Source organism: Rhipicephalus microplus, chromosome 4 (assembly GCF_043290135.1).
Source record: "Rhipicephalus microplus isolate Deutch F79 chromosome 4, USDA_Rmic, whole genome shotgun sequence".
Classification (NCBI taxonomy): domain Eukaryota; kingdom Metazoa; phylum Arthropoda; class Arachnida; order Ixodida; family Ixodidae; genus Rhipicephalus; species Rhipicephalus microplus.
This window is the reverse complement of record NC_134703.1, coordinates 44,132,543-44,149,911: the sequence shown is the minus strand read 5'-3', so window position 1 is coordinate 44,149,911 and position 17,369 is coordinate 44,132,543. Positions and strand designations below refer to the sequence as shown.

The 17,369-nt window shown below is 45.4% G+C and overlaps 1 protein-coding gene across 3 annotated transcripts in view; it reads right to left on the bottom strand.

Annotated features, from left to right (window-relative positions):
* LOC119172630 (kin of IRRE-like protein 2) overlaps positions 1-11,946 on the bottom strand; it is a 65,998-nt gene extending 54,052 nt beyond the window's left edge. For all 3 annotated transcript variants that reach the window (XM_075892653.1, XM_075892655.1, XM_075892654.1), the window contains exon 1: positions 11,319-11,946. In XM_075892653.1, coding sequence (XP_075748768.1) covers positions 11,319-11,421 — 103 coding nt within the window. In that variant the 5' untranslated portion in view covers positions 11,422-11,946. The remainder of the gene's footprint in view (positions 1-11,318) is intronic.
* Between the last annotated feature and the right edge of the window lie 5,423 nt (positions 11,947-17,369).

Here is a 17,369-nt window from a genome sequence, read left to right as displayed (position 1 = left end):
TCAGTGTGAATTTTTAACGCAGTTACGCAATGACATTTCGCATTAAGGCTATATTCGAGTACATGGCGCATTATGACATGAGAACCCCAATGAAGCGCGTGAATAATTGAATGTGCACCATCTGTACAGCTTCTGCTACACTGCTAAACTTTCTACAGTTGTTGCGGCTATCACTGTTCTACAGTTAATCACACACTAAAATATGCAACTTGATTGATTGGTTGATTGATCAATCAAACCACAAATCGATTTATTCATTCACCTACCGATGGATCAATCGGTCGATTGATTGTATACACAATTGCGCGTTTCCCGCCACTTGTACAGACACGGACACGCCAGCAACTAAACAGGAAACACGTAAACACAACAATGCTGTTGAATTCATTGCTCGAGGGAAGGAATAAGCAGCAAACAAAGCAGAGCATTCACTTCGCTCACAGTGTACAGTGATTTCAGCCTATCGAGTCCGGAAACACGAGCCACCTACCTTGTTCACTTGACCGGTCCTTTATATTGCATATGTAACAAATGCTTTTTGTATGGTTGAGTGAGTAAGAAAACAGATAAAAAGAGAGATATTCTTGCAAGGCCTTTTAAAAAAAGGAAACGAACTCGAATTGTACTTTGGCTCTACGGGTGCGGAATACAGATGCACTGAGATGCAAATTTGCCGCAACGAAGGAAACCACCCCTACGCTGCGGCCATCGACAACCCGCGTTTGCATCAGCGTTGCTAGGAGTTCGAAACACCAATACTAACCCCACGACGTTACTATGGAAGCCCGTGATTACGCATACCGATGAAAAATTTAGACGCCTGTTTGAGTCTTTCGACGCCCTTGCATATACCCCTCTTCAGAATTCACTTCAGGCATATTGTAATTGATAGAAAAAAAAAAGCAAACGACAAGAAAGAAAGAGTTCACGTTTCTTCTATCACCGAAACGCTGTAGTGTATATGCAAGATATTCTACGTAGGCCTAGTTAACTTCCCTATCTTTCCTTGCATCGCTCTCTCTCTATTACGACGTTACAATTACATATACTACAATTACATATACTACAAAGAGTCTGCTTGATTAATCAGTAACTGTAACGGAGCAAAGTAACATAAAGAAATACCCTTGCAGGTTTATTATAGCGACAAAAAAATCAAGTCGCCATCTTCCCATACGTTTAAGAGTTTCAACTCACGTCTTCTATTTTATAACATAAATTGTAGGCTAGCTTTAAGGAAATTCAAAATCAGGCATATCTTGATGGCTTTGGTTTCACAGCAAATAAACAGGAAACGGAAAACGAGCGTTAGAAATTCGGATGACGGAACAACACGGGATTGCTAAGTTCTGAAGTCTCATCTACCAAGTGGTGTAATTAAAAACTTGCTGCAAATAGCCTGCCCTCAGTGCTTCAAATATTTGTGGGAAACCCGCAATCGCGTACGACATCAAAGAGACCCAGCCTCATTCTTTATGTTCAATCATGTCGATAAGATAAAAAAAAATATTGCGGAAGCTGCCTTAGAGAACGAAGTTTAACAATCAGTTTCCTTAACCACCTTTTTCTTGCGTCTTCTTCTGATCTAATATCCGCAGAGTGGTTCAGACGGCTGGTAAATTTAACTCTATTCATCTATTAATATTCATCAAAAAGAAAAAAGAAGGCTTCAACGCCTACCACCCCCCGCAGCCTGATCCCTCTCGTGATTAATCTCGAAACTCATTTGAAGTCTGCTCAGATACGCCCATTAGGTTTCGGTGCGCTTCTGCGATACTAAACACATGTTTCAGTTAGCTACTTCCCTAGAAAAGCAAGACCAGATGATTACATATATAATGTAAAAAATAAACCTAGATAAATTATACAAAGGAGAGGTTGGAAAACGGGCTAAAAAGAAAGGACTGGAGAACATGAATAGCAGAAGAAAAAGAAAAAAATGTAAATGAGGAAAGCTCTCGATCACACAGCATTCGCATAACATGCCAGTGGATCGCCACAAGCCCATTAATGCGTGCACGGCCGTCGGTTCTGGTGAGCGATACTGTACATGATCGCAAAAATCTCTGTTTTGATAGAAGCCTGTGGTTCAGATATAGTTAAATGTAGCCTCTCTGCACATCACTCCGCTGGCACCGCTTGCACGCTTGCCGTTTGCCCGCATTTCGCAAACTGGTCTACAAAGGAACATATGAGGGAGTACAAGACGCGAAAAAAAAATTCGTCCCACACACAAACACGCGCGCCTGCGCGTATGTGTATTTGTGTGTGTGTGTCTGTGTGTGCGTGTGAGAGAGAGAGAGTGTGTGTGTGTGAGTGAGTATGTGTGTGTGAGTGAGTGAGTGCATGTGTGTATGTGTGCGGGTGAGTATGTGTGTGTGTGAGTGAGTATGTGTGTGCGTGTGTGTGTGTGTGCGGGTGAGTATGTGTGTGAGTGAGTGAGTGCGTGTATGAGTGCGTTTGTGTGTGAGAGAGTGTCTGTGTGTGTGTGCGGGTGCGTATGTGTGTGTGAGTGAGTGCGTGTGTGAGTGCGCGTGTGTGTGTGTGAGTGAGTGAGTGCGTGTGTGTGTGAGTGAGTATGTGTGTGAGTGCGTGCGTGTGTGTGTGAGTGAGTATGTGTGTGAGTGCGTGCGTGTGTGTGAGTGAGTGAGTGAGTACGTGAGTGTGTGTGCGTGAGTGAGTGTGTGTCTGTGAGTGTGTGAGTAAGTGAATGAGTGAGTGAGTGAGTGTGTGTGTGTGTGTGTGTGTGTGTGCGTGTGTGTGTGCGTGTGTGTGTGTGTGTGTGTGTGTGTGTGTGTGTGTGTGTGTGTGTGTGTGTGTGTGTGTGTGTGTGTGTGTGTGTGTGTGTGTGTGTGTGTGTGTGTGTGTGTGTATGTGTGTGTGTGTGTGTGTGTGTGTGTGTGTGTGTGTGTGTGTGTGTGTGTGTGTGTGTGTGTGTGTGTGTGTGTGTGTGTGTGTGTGTGTGTGTGTGTGTGTGTGTGTGTGTGTGTGTGTGTGTGTGTGTGTGCGTGCGTGTGTGTGTGTGTGTGTGTGTGTGTGTGTGTGTGTGTGTGTGTGTGTGTGTGTGTGTGTGAGTGCGTGCGCGCGGGTGGGGGTGGGGGAGATAGAGCGAATGAGAAATACACGACTGAGTGCATCATAATCCTCATCATCATCATCATCGACTGAGTGCATACGCTGCCTATAATACCGCACTCCATGGTTGCCAGTGTCACTTAAAATTAGTGGATTTGGGCTTCTTTTTTCTCCAGGTCACTTGTGAACTTTTCCTGTCAACTGTCGCGTTTTGGGGGGCTTATTTGCATTTTATCTGCCAATATAGTTGTTTATAAGATTATCACGTCTAACGCGCCTTTCTAATTTACTAATAGTGTGTGTGTCGATGACTGAAAGGTGACTGCTTAAGCATGAGCAGCAATCCTCATCGAGAAGAGCGAAGGCTTAACGTACCGCCCCCCTTCCCCCGCTCCCCCTTTAGGTAACTAGGGGAAGAGGCCACCCCACTTATCCCGCGTGCATGCCTATGGTTCAGCGTTGAAGTCAAGCACACGTTCGGGTGAACGATAAGTAACGTTAATCATGCGCTTGAAAACGTGCATTCAACCGAATGGAGGCTACCCCGAAAACAATATAAAAAAATTATGTGCTTTCGTTCATAGTGGCGCATTATTTTGTTGTAAAAAACAACTAGGTGAAATTTTCGAACTCCCCTTCGTACTTCAGTTACATTTATTTAATTACAATTAAAAACATTTTCAAGTATGGAAGAACTCATTATGTTCCCACTTTTTGGGGGGCTTATTTTGTGACAGGTATTCGCTTGCTTACTCGATAGAATGTGGCATCACTGCCGCACTCATGCGAAGATATTGCACTTTACACAACACTCGTACGAAACATTCGCAGCAGTACCAGAAGCATGAATAATGAATTGCATGCTGTCCGCAGTATACCTCGGATGATTCCCGTTTAGGAACTTTGCGCTTATTTTTAAATGGGAAAGCTTTGTATGGCTCGTCAAACGTGAAAATTGACCGTTTGTGTCGACTTCAGTAATGCGAAAAATTCATCATCATGTGATGACTACACCATATGACGTCGTCATGTCGTCATATGTCACCAAATCTGTGACGTCATTGTGACATTAAAGCCGGCTGAGAAGTAAAGAAACAGATTGTTTTCACCTTGAAGTCGTCTTAGTCGAATGCATAAGGGACCACGAGTATTTCTAATGTTATTTATTTATTTGCTTCATTTAAATTTGCAACGGAAGATGACATTTAGGAATTTCCCAGTCTGAATCCGTCTGCTCTTTCATAATTTTTTTTCGTGGCATTCTTGACGCATTTGCTAAGTCTATTTAGCATCCTGCATCTTGCACATATTTTTGCCGCGTTTCTTGTACTCTTCGTCCACGGCACATCCCTAATCCCCCGTTCAATCGCCTCACTGTTTTGCTTCGCCCCACAGCTGAGCGAATGGAATAGGCTATATCTCCTTCGTTCTATCTTGCGTATGTTGAATGCACCGGGGTGTTTGCAAGGTATACACGGGGGTGAAAGCCAGAATAAAGCATCAATTAGGAGCAAGAAGTGCGGACGAAAGAAGGTGGCGCGGAACGGCATTGCCGAGCCTCTTTTCAGAGCGCCGCGTAAACAAGCCGGAACTACTGGTCTCATACGAGCGCCAGAAAGGTTCCAATCAGCGCGTGTGCAAAGACGTGACGGCGAAACAGATTGCAACAGCTCTTTTCATTGACAGCAGCGCCGCAACCCACTGACGCCCAGAGCTGCCGCGCAGTTGATGTCTTCAACCTGGTTTCATTAGGCCTTCGGTGAACGTGCCTCGGTAGCATAGCTGAACTTTATCATTTGTCAGGCTGCTCACGGCCTCTATTTACTGTCTGAACTGTAGGCTCATGAGAGAACGGCTGTTCTTCGTTTGGCCTGGCCGCGAAAGTAGAGACGCTAAAGCAACTGTAGTTATGAATAGTGTGTCGAAATTGTGTTTATGGATGACATGCCCATCCGCCGTAGACATGTCCGCCGGTTAATTGAAACAGCTGCCATCGTCGCTTCGAGGTTTGTCTCCCAAGAGGTGTTCCAGCTTCTCCCTCCTTACTCTAATCCAGAGGTCAGAAATCTACGGTCCCCCAGCACAAAGTCAGAAACACGGACCCTCCCCTTCTCGTGTCTTACTTGAAAGCCGACTTGGCAGTTTGGGCCTTAAGTGGGATTTTTGCTAATAACTATGTAATTTGCCACCTTGTAACATACGTCTTGAATGTAATCATAATTTCTACTACAGCTTTGTACATTATTGCTACTTCTCCGCTCCCCACAATGTCGGCTATATCCAACTCGGCCCTCTGCTTCAGAAGTCGGTCGACCCCTGCTTTAATCCTTCTGTGCACTATAGATTTAGGACATTGGACATAATGGTGTATGTTAAGCTCGTAATGAACCCATCAGTTGGCCTTATGTCATTGCGACGCCACGTCATTTCGTTAAATTCTTCCCTTCGACTGTGCCCTGACAATACACGTATGGAAGTTCTCGAAGTGTTTCAATAACGCACGAACTCAAACCTTCCGATGGAATCTACCAATAAAGTTGGGCTAATTAGACCAGACTACGTAAAACGTGCTCCCTTATAATATCTAGTTCTGCTCTGCTGAATAACTCCGCAGTGACACTCGTCTTTTAAGGCGTTAAAGAAGCAGCTGTGCTGCCTATGGATTAGCCGATCCACTAAATCCAAATTTGAATTCTCTGAAACCCAACTTAAGTCGACGAAGAGAGAACTTGCCGCCGGTGCGGTATGAGGCGGTGTCATTCGAGTGGGGTTTGGCCGTAGGCGGTAAGTTGTGCCTCCGTCCCCATGAATTCATTGATTGATTCATATGCTGGGTTTAACGTCCCAAAATTTCCATATTATTATGACAGACGCCGTGGCGGAAGGCTCCGGAAATTTCGACCACCTGGGGTTCTTTAACGTGCACCCAAATCTGAGCACACGGGCCTACAGCATTTTCACCTCCATCGAAAATGCAGCCGCTGCAGCCGGGATTCCATCGCGCGACCTGCGGGTGCGTAGCCGAGTATACCTTAGACACTGGACCAACACGGCGGTGCTCCCCATGAATTCAGGTACATTAATGTCATATAGTATTACAAATCAACTGAAAACTACAAATAACCCGGCCTTGCTTTTCTTGACTCCATTGTTGCTCGAATTTGTTAGGTTTCATGTAACAAGGAGATAGGCCTCTCGATTCATTGGCCTTTTTTATTATGTTAGTGTAATATTAGAAGCACCGTCTGGATCAGAACAAAAAATCGTGGTTATAATTTTGTATAATGACTCTACTCAAGCTGCTACACAACTCATATGTTTATATTTAGGGTGATAGTGGGTCGGGAATGCTTTGTGAGCGAATGGAATTTGTATTATATTCAACGCTTTTTTTTTTGTGGAAATATGCTTCATGCCAATGATTTATTCATTGTTGTCTCAAAAACACGGAAGTTCTAACACAAGCGTGCATACTAAGGAACAGCACACATCATGTGCGTCGTGTTAGTTGTGTAGAGCAGTCCATCGTCATAGTTGAAGTGGGGTGGTGGCTCAAGTCTGTCCTTTGTCCTGAGCACGGGCTAGGTCGTGGTGGTTACAAAGTCTGTGGTATGTGTCAACATCGTCTAACTGCGCCCCTTGGTAAACGTCGAGAGCGCGGCGTGCTGGAAAGAGATAAGGGAATAGGGGTGTGGAGAGTTCACCTTCCCTCGACCTGTTTTTCCCATTAACGCCGCTGTTTCCTAGCTGCTTGAGAACTATTTCCAGCCCTTGTGGGGTTAGGCTAGCGTTATCTTTTATTACGAAGAGTACATTAATAATAGTGAGCAGGCTTACCCTTGAAGATTGTGTTGATGTGTAAACTTTTACCTGCATTGTTCGTGTTGACACACATCCACACACAATTTATTATATTTGACACGAACCCGAGAGTCAAGACGGATTGAGTCAACACAAATAAAAAGAGCCCGTACAATATGTGTTAACTGCCTGCCCGTCTATCTCCTCTTTTTTCTTTTCATTTTATTCCCTCTTTCTCATTTGTCTTGTCCCCTTTCATATTCCCCAGTGTAGGGTAGCCAACAGGATGTCTTTCTGGTTAAACTTCCTGCCTTCTCCCTTTTGTTGCTTGCTTCCTTCTTCCCTCTTTTATCAGTTTCTAACAGCTAGCAACAACCTCAATGCCATCGTGCATCAAAAATGATGGGTTTAAATCTAAGCTCAATTTTGCATTCTACAATCCAAACCGAAAATGTGTGTATAAATAAGACGGATATATGGCGCACATTTAAATATGGCCAAATTATCAAACGTATGGAACCAATTTTGAGATAAACGAAAGCTTGTTACATGTAAGAACACCGGAAACCATTTGCCAGCAAACGATGTTGACCTTCATTTTAGCGCTATTAAAAAACTTATGCTGACCGGTGCACTCCTTTCGAAAACATGTTGCAGCAAAATTAAAATTTCGCTGTTGCAGTTTCTACTTTATATTATAATTGTTTATTAGTATTCTATATCAAGAATTAAACAGATATTTTTTCGTTATAATCAAAGTCCACGTTTGAATGGAGACATATAACTTAAGTAAACGAGCTTTTGGAAACTACATTTGCCCTATCTAAATACACTGACGCTTTTAGCGAAACCACGTTTTCATGTACTTCGTGCAACTATGCGTATTGAAAACAATAAACAATTTATTACTTAAATATTTTAATTTCATTCTACATCATCATGGTATAAGACAGTTTTGTAGTCGTGAGGCACCGGCATACTCTCGCGAAATACAACGTCGCAACGTCCCTTCGAAAGCTCATTAAGCTGACTTTTTCTGAGCAATTTAATTCCTGCATTGACAAAAAGTGAGCGAGCATTGCAATATTAGGTTGAGGAGCTTACCACGTTGCTATTGCTAAAATATTCATCACAGCTGATTGCAAAAGAATTGGGCCTTGCTGATTGTTTCTGTTTTCCTAACAGTCTTCGTGGGACAAGAAAACGAATTTCCACAAGCAGTCGCGAGATCACCGACACCTTGCGAAAGCCCCAATCTCCTCCTCGAAGTCGATTCTCCTTTTCTTGCTCTCGCATAGCCAAAATGTCGAGCGATATACGCGACCTAATTGAAACACGGAATCGGCATAGCGGGACGCGGCGTTATTCACCCCTGCGCCATGGTCACGTGGCTCCCTCCCTAAATTATTCACCTCGATATCCCAATGAGACACCTGAAGCGGTTCTTCCTCTTGGCCATACTATCTTGATCACTAACACTGTGTGGAAGCAGCCTGTTTTTCTAGCTTCCTTCCTGTTTGACTTCTCGCCTATAACCTGGCATCCTCAAATGATTCGCCCATTGGATTATTCATCCCATGAGGGGAGGGAGAATAGCCGTGTGACTCAATATCGCGCCCATGAATACAAATGACGTGCTTGCGGAGTTACCCGATGCTGTACAGAAGGCACACATTAGATGCTAACAAAAGCGCGGCACGTGACGGCTGTACACTAGAAAAAGAAAAGGCGTAAGTAAAAACAGGAAACCGGCTAGTAAGCACAATGGGGTTTTGAAGACCCGGGCGCGTCTACTGACAGGTTCCCTGACGGAAACAACACCCGTAGACACAAGTATATGCCAACTTCCCCGACATTGTCTTTGAGATATATACAGTCGGCCGCGCATGTACAGTCCTTTTCGAGAGTTTAATTAAAGGCACCCTCATAACGCGTCATGCGGACACCAAGGGTGCCGTCTGCGTCTACATACGCTTTACAGACTTAAAAAGACCCGAGCTAACGTAGAGAACGGCTTCGGGACTGTGCAGAATGGAACGCGGCAAGAAGTAGAGATTGAATCTGCGAAAAAGTGCTCGGCCGCCTAATTTTGGAACAACGGCTTACAAAGACTCGGGTGCATTAATGAATAATGATAGGGCCAAATCCTCTCCGCCCCTTTGCGCTCAACAAGAGGAGACTGAATGAGCGCACCGACGAAAAAGCCCTGAAATGAGAATAGCGAGGGCAGCTATAGAACGGCGGGGCCATGTCGTTTAGGCAGTACAGAATTGCACTCTTTCAGCGAGTATATGCACCTCCTGCGACGATGTGCCACACTTTTTTTTTCTTCTTCTTTTGAGATAGCACTGCTGACGTTGTGCGAGCTCTTGCGATGTATCATCGAGAAAAAGAAATGAATGTAAAGCTTGAGGACGACGACCATACGTTGACACGTTTGATTACGCAACATTCATTCCTCTGGAGCTACAAGCAATGTATGTAGCCGTGATTGAATGAAAGCTTTCATTTTCTTAAGTTTTTGTAGCATTACTCTTGAAAGAGGGGTACAAAAAAGAGACGTGATGCAAAAAAAAACACACGAAGTTTCAAATAAGAAAAGCAGCGCTAAAAACTAAAGAAGAAAGAAGACGCATGAAGAGGCTCGACACAGCGACAAAAACACACAGACAGCTTTGAAATTACCAATTCATTCAGGGAGTGGCCCCTTCTTGTCGGCCACTTGGCATTACCTAATTTGAGTGGGAATGGTAGGAAAAGAAACACTGCAATGTAGACGCAAGATGGTTAAGCTGGGTGCCAATGCTTTTTTACGCATTACCGTTGAAGGCGCATAAATAAAGTTGCTCCAAACATATAAATACTTTTGCTCCACACTGCGAAGAACGCGAGTTGAAAGCTCTGTTCCGCCAGACTTTACATTTATGCCACCTTGTAGATGTGCAGTTTTTCATCCCCAAAACAAACATGACGATTTGAGTGTTTGAATGCTCCTAAAAGTACGATTAGAACTTTCGTTACGACAGGAGAAATAATAACAGAAACCACCGAAAATATGCACCTTCCAACAACATAAGGAAAAAGGTAAATATATATGACAAAGATATCTGTTATTTTCTGTTATCTTTTGTTATATACTACACACTATCATCATCATCGTCATTTTAACGATCTCTTTTATTGCCAAAACCTTGCAAGTGACTCATTAACGAAGCCTGATAAAGAAGACTCGGGCGTGAAATATCGCACCGTGACTTTTGTCATTCTTTCTTTGCCCTTATCCACGTCTGTGGGACAGCTATCCCAGTGCAACCATGGTAAATAATTTTTCTGGAAATACTAAATACTCCGGAGCCTATTTATCGAATAAACACAACTCGTTTGCATATACTAGGGATAATCCTCCACAAATACAATCATTCAAACGCGTCTCCGAAAGAGCAACCTTGAAGTCAGGTGCACCTGATGAATTTCATTAAAAGAGCTGGAAGCTGCTTAAGACGTTTCACATTTAAAACCACAATGAGCCAGGAATCATGGGTATCATAATTACACCAGCATTCATTGCCTATTGAATGTTTGTTTCTATGAGACTACTAAACCCCTTTATTTTTTTCTCTACACTATTTTTATTTTCTTTCTATCTTAGTGGTGGCGAGTTCTTTCTTGTCTTCGGGACATATTTATTAGTATCGTCTAAAAAACAGGGATTCAATATCACTTCGCTTATTGATCGGATTTCCTGTTAAGAAAAAAACAAACAGGCATGCACTTGGCTTGCTGAAGCAACGTCTCGATCCAGAATTCTCCAATCTTGGATTGTTACAATGAAGTATCAGTAAGGACAAAAAACAGCAGCCATGCACAAATCAGTCGTTCTCCCTCCAAACTGAACTTCTTGGCAAATTAAACAGCCGAAGAATCTGAGATTTTACATATCAATCACGCAAATGAGTGCGAGCACAATTTAGTGATGATATAAAAGTCAATTCAAACGTTAGTTTGTTATAACTGAAATACCAACAGAGTTCTTCGAAAATTCTCACCTGTCGTTCGCAATTCAACCATAACTGCCAAAATAGCGATAATGCCTACGATTAAAAAAACAACGGCTTGTGCCAACGTATTCGCCGCAAGAATAGATGAACACGAATTTTTCGCCACACACAAAGCTGCCATAGGACTAATAATGGGGCCAAAGAAAGTTGTTAGCATAAATAAATAAACTTTACGGCATTGTAAGAGGAAAATTTGTTCCTTTAGACATATGAAATGACTTTACAGCCCTGTAAACGGGAAAGTGGGGTGTACATTCAAATAGGGCAAAGCATTTGAATGCACAAAAACATACTTTTGATCAATTACAAGCAATATTATTAAACACAGCTTAGTTTACAGACCATGCATAAGAAAATCAAGCCAGCATAGAAGCTGATACGTACCACTAGCAGCGCTTGTTGGCTCAAAAAGTAGCAGGACGTAGCAAAACACGACCGCCGAGAAAAGTACATCCACCGTTTCCAAAATCCACCCAAATTTCGGCATTGTTCTTGTTTTAACTTGCGGAGTCCGTTGTGCCCAGTTTGTTGCCGTCCAGGTATGGTCCCTCAAGGAGAACAGCTGGACTTCCAGAAGCACATCACAAGCGTAACACTGAGATTACGTTGCGAGCGTCACACGATAAATCTAACGTAAATTTGGCCAACATCTGCGAGCTGTCTTTTCATTTTGGTGAGGCACTTCTTAATTATTATCGGAAATATTCAGATTTTAGTAGTAAAAAATAGAAGTCCTCACTGAAAAGTAGCTTAGTCAAAATTTGTAGACAAGAGCAAAGATTATGACAACCAGAGCTAAACTCTGTTTTTTTTTCCCTAAATAGTCAATGGGATTAGAAAAACTACCTTAGCAGCAAAGGGCTTACCAAGCCAGCAAGATAGCTGCAGGCTGTCTACGAAAAAGCTTTATCAGTCTGTTAGCCGAGCCAATCCGCTCCCCGTCACTCGACCCGGCTGCAGAATCCCGGCGCGGAACATGTACGGAGCATTGCCAGGCAGGAGCGGCAGTCGCAGCGTGGCGATCGCGTACGTGAGTGCGAGAATTTCGTCGGTGAGGCGAAGCGCGGTTGTAAAGAGGCCGAAGGGGATGAATGGGGAGAGGGATTTATCGGAGACCAGAGGGACTGTACGGGAAAGTGGGAAGCGAGGGCTTGCCGAATGGGCGACGCAAGCGCCATCTCACGGCCTTGCGGAGAGGCTGGAAAGAAAAAACGCGAAGACGACTGAATGAGAGAGAGAGAGCATGGAAAAATATTGGCACAAGGGCTCGTAGAATGACGACGGTATTATAGATTGTTTCGCGTTTCGTAGCCGCTCTGAAAACGTTTTGCGACAGACGGTGCAGAAAGCTGATTGGTTCATCTTGTTGTTTTCGGACTGTTATCAAACGTATCTGAAGGGACATATTAGAATGTGAAAAAAAAAACTATTGCGTTTTGGTTATCGCTTAGCAATAATAAATGAGTGACGCAGACACTGGCGACGTGTAAGTGAGGCGAAATACTTGTTTATGTTCAGTTTGAAAAACAAGGGAAGTGTTCGGCATGCTCTGAATTAAAAACATTCTGAAAAATATTAAAAATAAAAAAATAAACACATTCTTAAATGTTTTATCCGGTGTTCTAGAGCGCACGCAGAGTGCATGTTACAGAGCATGTTATATATGGCACGAGTGTGATACCATTAGAAATTATATGTTAACCACATTAGTTATCTATTCAAGATTCCGTAGCAGATTATGAAAATGAGTTACTACAGAAATTAGCAAGTGAGCGACCATTTACAGTAGGTTTAATGATTCGAAAAAAAATGAATGACCTGAAGGAGATGCTAAGCTTTTTGCGCAATGCTGATAAACTATAAAAGAAATAATGTCGCAGACATCATCACCAAAAGACATAGTCGTCTAACCAATAAATTTTTCTTCGACAATATAGCCTTCTGCGCGAAACCGAAAAAAAAAGAAACATGGGGCCAAAATAGATAAACAAAATGAATATAAGGGCCATCTTTTTCATTGCAATAAAAGTTTTGTGAAAATGTAAGTAGCCTTAAGGCTTTTGCCTTTTTGTCATACCTGTCCTGTCAAATTCTGAACTTTACGTACTGTGAAATCGAGTGAGCTAATTCAATTGGTTCTCGGTATCCCTCAATTGGAGGTGAACCTATGGTAATAAGGGCATATGCAGGAAAGGCCTTGTGTACCTCAACGCTTAACAAGTCCCAGAAACAAGGTTAAGTTGCCTCGAATTCTCATTGTACCTTGCTCTTCTTCCCTGCATTCATCACTCGTCTCGGCAAGATCTGAATAGGCTGGTAAATGAAGCTGAGCCTTCGGGCTGTTCCAATTGTGAATAGCTTCTACTATGCTTGCCGGGGGGTCTTTATTATTCTTGGCTTTCATGTCTCTCTTTAATATTGTCACCAATCTTGTCTCACTCAAGGAAACCTTCCGCAGAACTGCTCGTCAAGCTAGGACAAAAAGAAAAACTGCTCCAACCCAACCTCTTCGTCCTCTTCCACACGAAAACCACGCGAATTCATGCGGCATTAGTCCCCCCTTTTAAAAAGCATCGACTCGATGCTTCTAAATAAAAAGAAGAAGAAAAAAAAACCCATAATTAGAACACGCGTTGACGTAGAGAATGACAAAGTGAGTGCCAGGGAAAACAAAGAGGGCGCACAAGCACTTGGACCATGCGCGAACACAACAGCACCAGTGGAAGAGTCAAGAAAAAAAAAAAAACACCACATGAGATCACTGTCACGTTTGCGAAGTAACTCGCAAGCACAGAGACTATTGTGTGTAGTACGGCTTGAGTCGTACGACATGCACAGTTTCGGGCCGATGTTGTCGACGTGACGACACTGTGCCGTCCGGAAGTACTTCGTATGTAAGGTCACTCACACGTCGGATAACCTTGTATGGTCCGAAATAACGGCTCAGAAGCTTTTCAGACAAGCCTGGTCGTCGGACAGGAGTCCACACCCACACTCGTTCACCCGGGTGGTATGCGACGTTTCGACGGCGAAGGTTGTAACGTCGTGCATCTGCGTCTTGTTGGTGACCGATGTTCACGCGAGCCAGTTGACGAGCCTCTTCGGCGTACTGCGTGTATTGCTCGGCTTCTGGAGAAAGAGCATCGCTATTATCGTACGGCAGCATAGCGTCAAGCATCGTTTGTACGTTGCGTCCATAAACAAGGTGGAAAGGTGAAAATCGGGTTGTTTCCTGCATTGCCGTATTGTATGCGAACGTGACGTATGGGAGGATATCGTCCCAGGTTTTGTGCTGCACGTCCACGTACATTGACAGCATGTCCGCTATGGTCTTGTTGAGCCTTTCCGTCAGTCCATTACTTTGTGGGTGGTAAGCCGTTGTTTTTCGGTGACTCGTGCAGCTCAGTCTGAAAATGTCCTCTAGCATTTGTGCCGTAAATGATGTTCCTCTATCCGTAATCACACATGACGGCGCGCCGTGCCGGAGGACGATGTGCTGCACGAAGAACTTCGCCACTTCAGACGCCGTGCCGCGGGGTAATGCCTTTGTCTCAGCATACCGGGTCAAGTAATCGGTTGCCACTATAATCCATTTGTTACCAGTGGCCGACAAAGGGAAGGGTCCTAGAAGGTCCATTCCCACGAGGTCGAAAGGTGTCCGTGGTGGTGTAATAGGGTGGAGAAGGCCCGCAGGTTTCACGGGTGGCGTCTTGCGACGCTGGCACTCGCGGCAGCCTTGCACGTAGCGGTGTACACTGGTCGAAAGTCGTGGCCAATAGTACTGCTGGCGCACTCTGGCGAGAGTCCGCGAGTAGCCCAAGTGTCCCGACGTGGGCTCGTCATGGCACGCGAGGAGGATGTCATCCCGCATGTCGGCTGGTACAACGAGGAGGAAGGCTTTGTTGCTACCTCGAGCATTTTTCTTGTAAAGAATGCCCCTCCTTAGACAAAAGGATGACAATTCGCGAGCGATGCGCCGAGGAGTGTGAGAATTTCGGCCTTCTAAGGAATCAATAATAGGGCGCAATTCCTGATCGGCTCTCTGTCTAGACATAAAGTCAGAATCACTGAGGGCTCCGAGAAAACCATCAGCATATTCCGAGTCCATATCAGGATGTCCCGCGGGTGCTCGAGAAAGTGCGTCGGCATCTTCGTGCTTGCGCCCAGACCTATACACAATCATGATGTCAAACTCTTGCAAGCGCAAACTCCACCGAGCGAGACGACCAGACGGGTCACGGAGATTGGCCAGCCAACACAGCGAATGGTGATCGGTCACCACCTTGAAGGGACGGCCGTAGAGGTAAGGTCGAAACTTTGCCGTTGCCCACACGACTGCGAGGCATTCCTTCTCTGAAGTGGAGTAGTTGGCCTCGGCTCGAGAGAGAGTACGACTGGCGTAAGCTATGACATGTTCTACGCCGTTGTGCCGTTGTACAAGGACAGCGCCAAGTCCGACGTTGCTTGCATCCGTGTGAACTTCGGTATCAGCGTCCTCATCAAAATGCGCAAGAACAGGTGCCTCTTGCATTCGCTGCCGTAACTCTGTGAAAGCTGCTTCTTGCTCTGTAGTCCAGGCAAACGGTACATCATCTCGGGTGAGTCGCGTGAGCGGTTCGGCTATCGTCGAGAAGTTGGTAATGAATCGGCGATAATAAGCACACAAGCCGAGAAAACGCCGTACCGCTTTTTTGTCTGACGGCACAGGAAAGGTGGCGACTGCTGCAGTTTTTTCTGGGTCAGGCCGCACTCCATCCGCACTCACAACATGTCCCAGAAATTTCAGCTCATCGTAGCCGAAATGGCACTTCTGGGGTTTTAGCGTGAGTTCGGCCGAACGAATAGCTTCCAGAACCATTCTTAGACGCTTCAGATGTTCTTCGAAACTCTCGGCAAAGATGACCACATCATCAAGGTATACAAGGCAGCTTTGCCACTTCAAGCCAGCGAGGACGGTATCCATCATTCGCTGGAATGTTGCGGGAGCCGAACAGAGGCCGAAAGGAAGAACTCTGAATTCATAAAGCCCATCGGGAGTTACAAACGCTGTCTTCTCTCTGTCTCGCTCATCGACCTCTATCTGCCAATAGCCGCGTGGTTTTCGTGTGGAAGAAGACGAAGAGGTTGGGTTGGAGCAGTTTTTCTTTTTGTCCTAGCTTGACGAGCAGTTCTGCGGAAGGTTTCCTTGAGTGAGACAAGATTGGTGACAAGATTGGTGGAGCTGCTGGGTACGACAACTGACGACGCACCCCATGCACAAGAGCCCATCCAGGAGCCGGAACACAAGCCCTGTGCCCGTGGACACGCCAGTTCACAGAACAAGCCGCCGCCAACGAGGCCTACCACCAGAGACACCGGCACAGCTTATCCATAGAGCGACTATGACTTCGCCTCAAGGCGTCATGGAAACTCCTACGTCGTCGGCACCAATTTATTGCACTGTCCAGAACCCGCTGATGCCTAGTCCCTTTCACGGAGAGCTGTTTGAGGATGTGGACGACTGGCTGAGCGAGTTCGAACACGTCGCAGCGATCAACTACTGGGACGAAGCCGCCAAACTCCGCAACGTCTACGCGTGTTTGAAAGACGGCGCCCGAACGTGGTTCATGAACAGAAGTGATGTCTTGACATCCTGGCGCGAGTTCCAGCATCGCCTCTTGGAGACCTACCGGAGCCCCGACCGCCGCGATCGTGCTGAACGTGCATTGCATTCACGCATCCAGATGCCTAATGAGACCGTCACCATGTACGTGGAGGACATGACGCAGCTTTTCAGGCGAGCGGATCCGGCAATGCCAGAAGAAAAAAAGCTACGCTATCTGATGCGAGGCGTGAAGGAGCAGCTTTTTGCTGGTCTAGTGCGGAGTCCTCCGAAGAGTGTAGCAGAATTCCTGACCGAAGCCACTACGATGGAGAGGGTACTTCATCAGCGGTCAGCCCTACTCAACCGGCAAGTGAATTCTGCATCACCTACTGAATTTTCCGCCAGCTTCGGGAGCAACAGCATTGAGTGGATTCGCGAAATCGTCCGCTCCGTCGTCCGCGAGGAAATCGCGAAACTACACGGGGCGAGACAGCCGGAGGTAAGCAGCATCACCAATATTATTCGGGACGAGGTCCAGCAGGTGCTTCACAGCCGTCGCCCTCAACCAACGGTTACAAATCTAGAACCACCTCCTGCGTCCACTGATGTTGGGAACCGCACATATGCCGAAGCTCTGCGCACTTCCATGCTGGTCTCAAGCCCTGCAGTCCCAATCCAGACGATGCCGCCAGTTTCAATTCAATCTGCGCATGCTGGTTTGGACATCGACGGTCGCCGTGCCCCTCCGCGGAAGTCCGATATTTGGCGTACGTCGGATAGAAGACCCCTCTGCTTCCATTGCGGTGAAGCCGGTCACATCTACCGGGAATGTCCATACCGACAACTTGGAC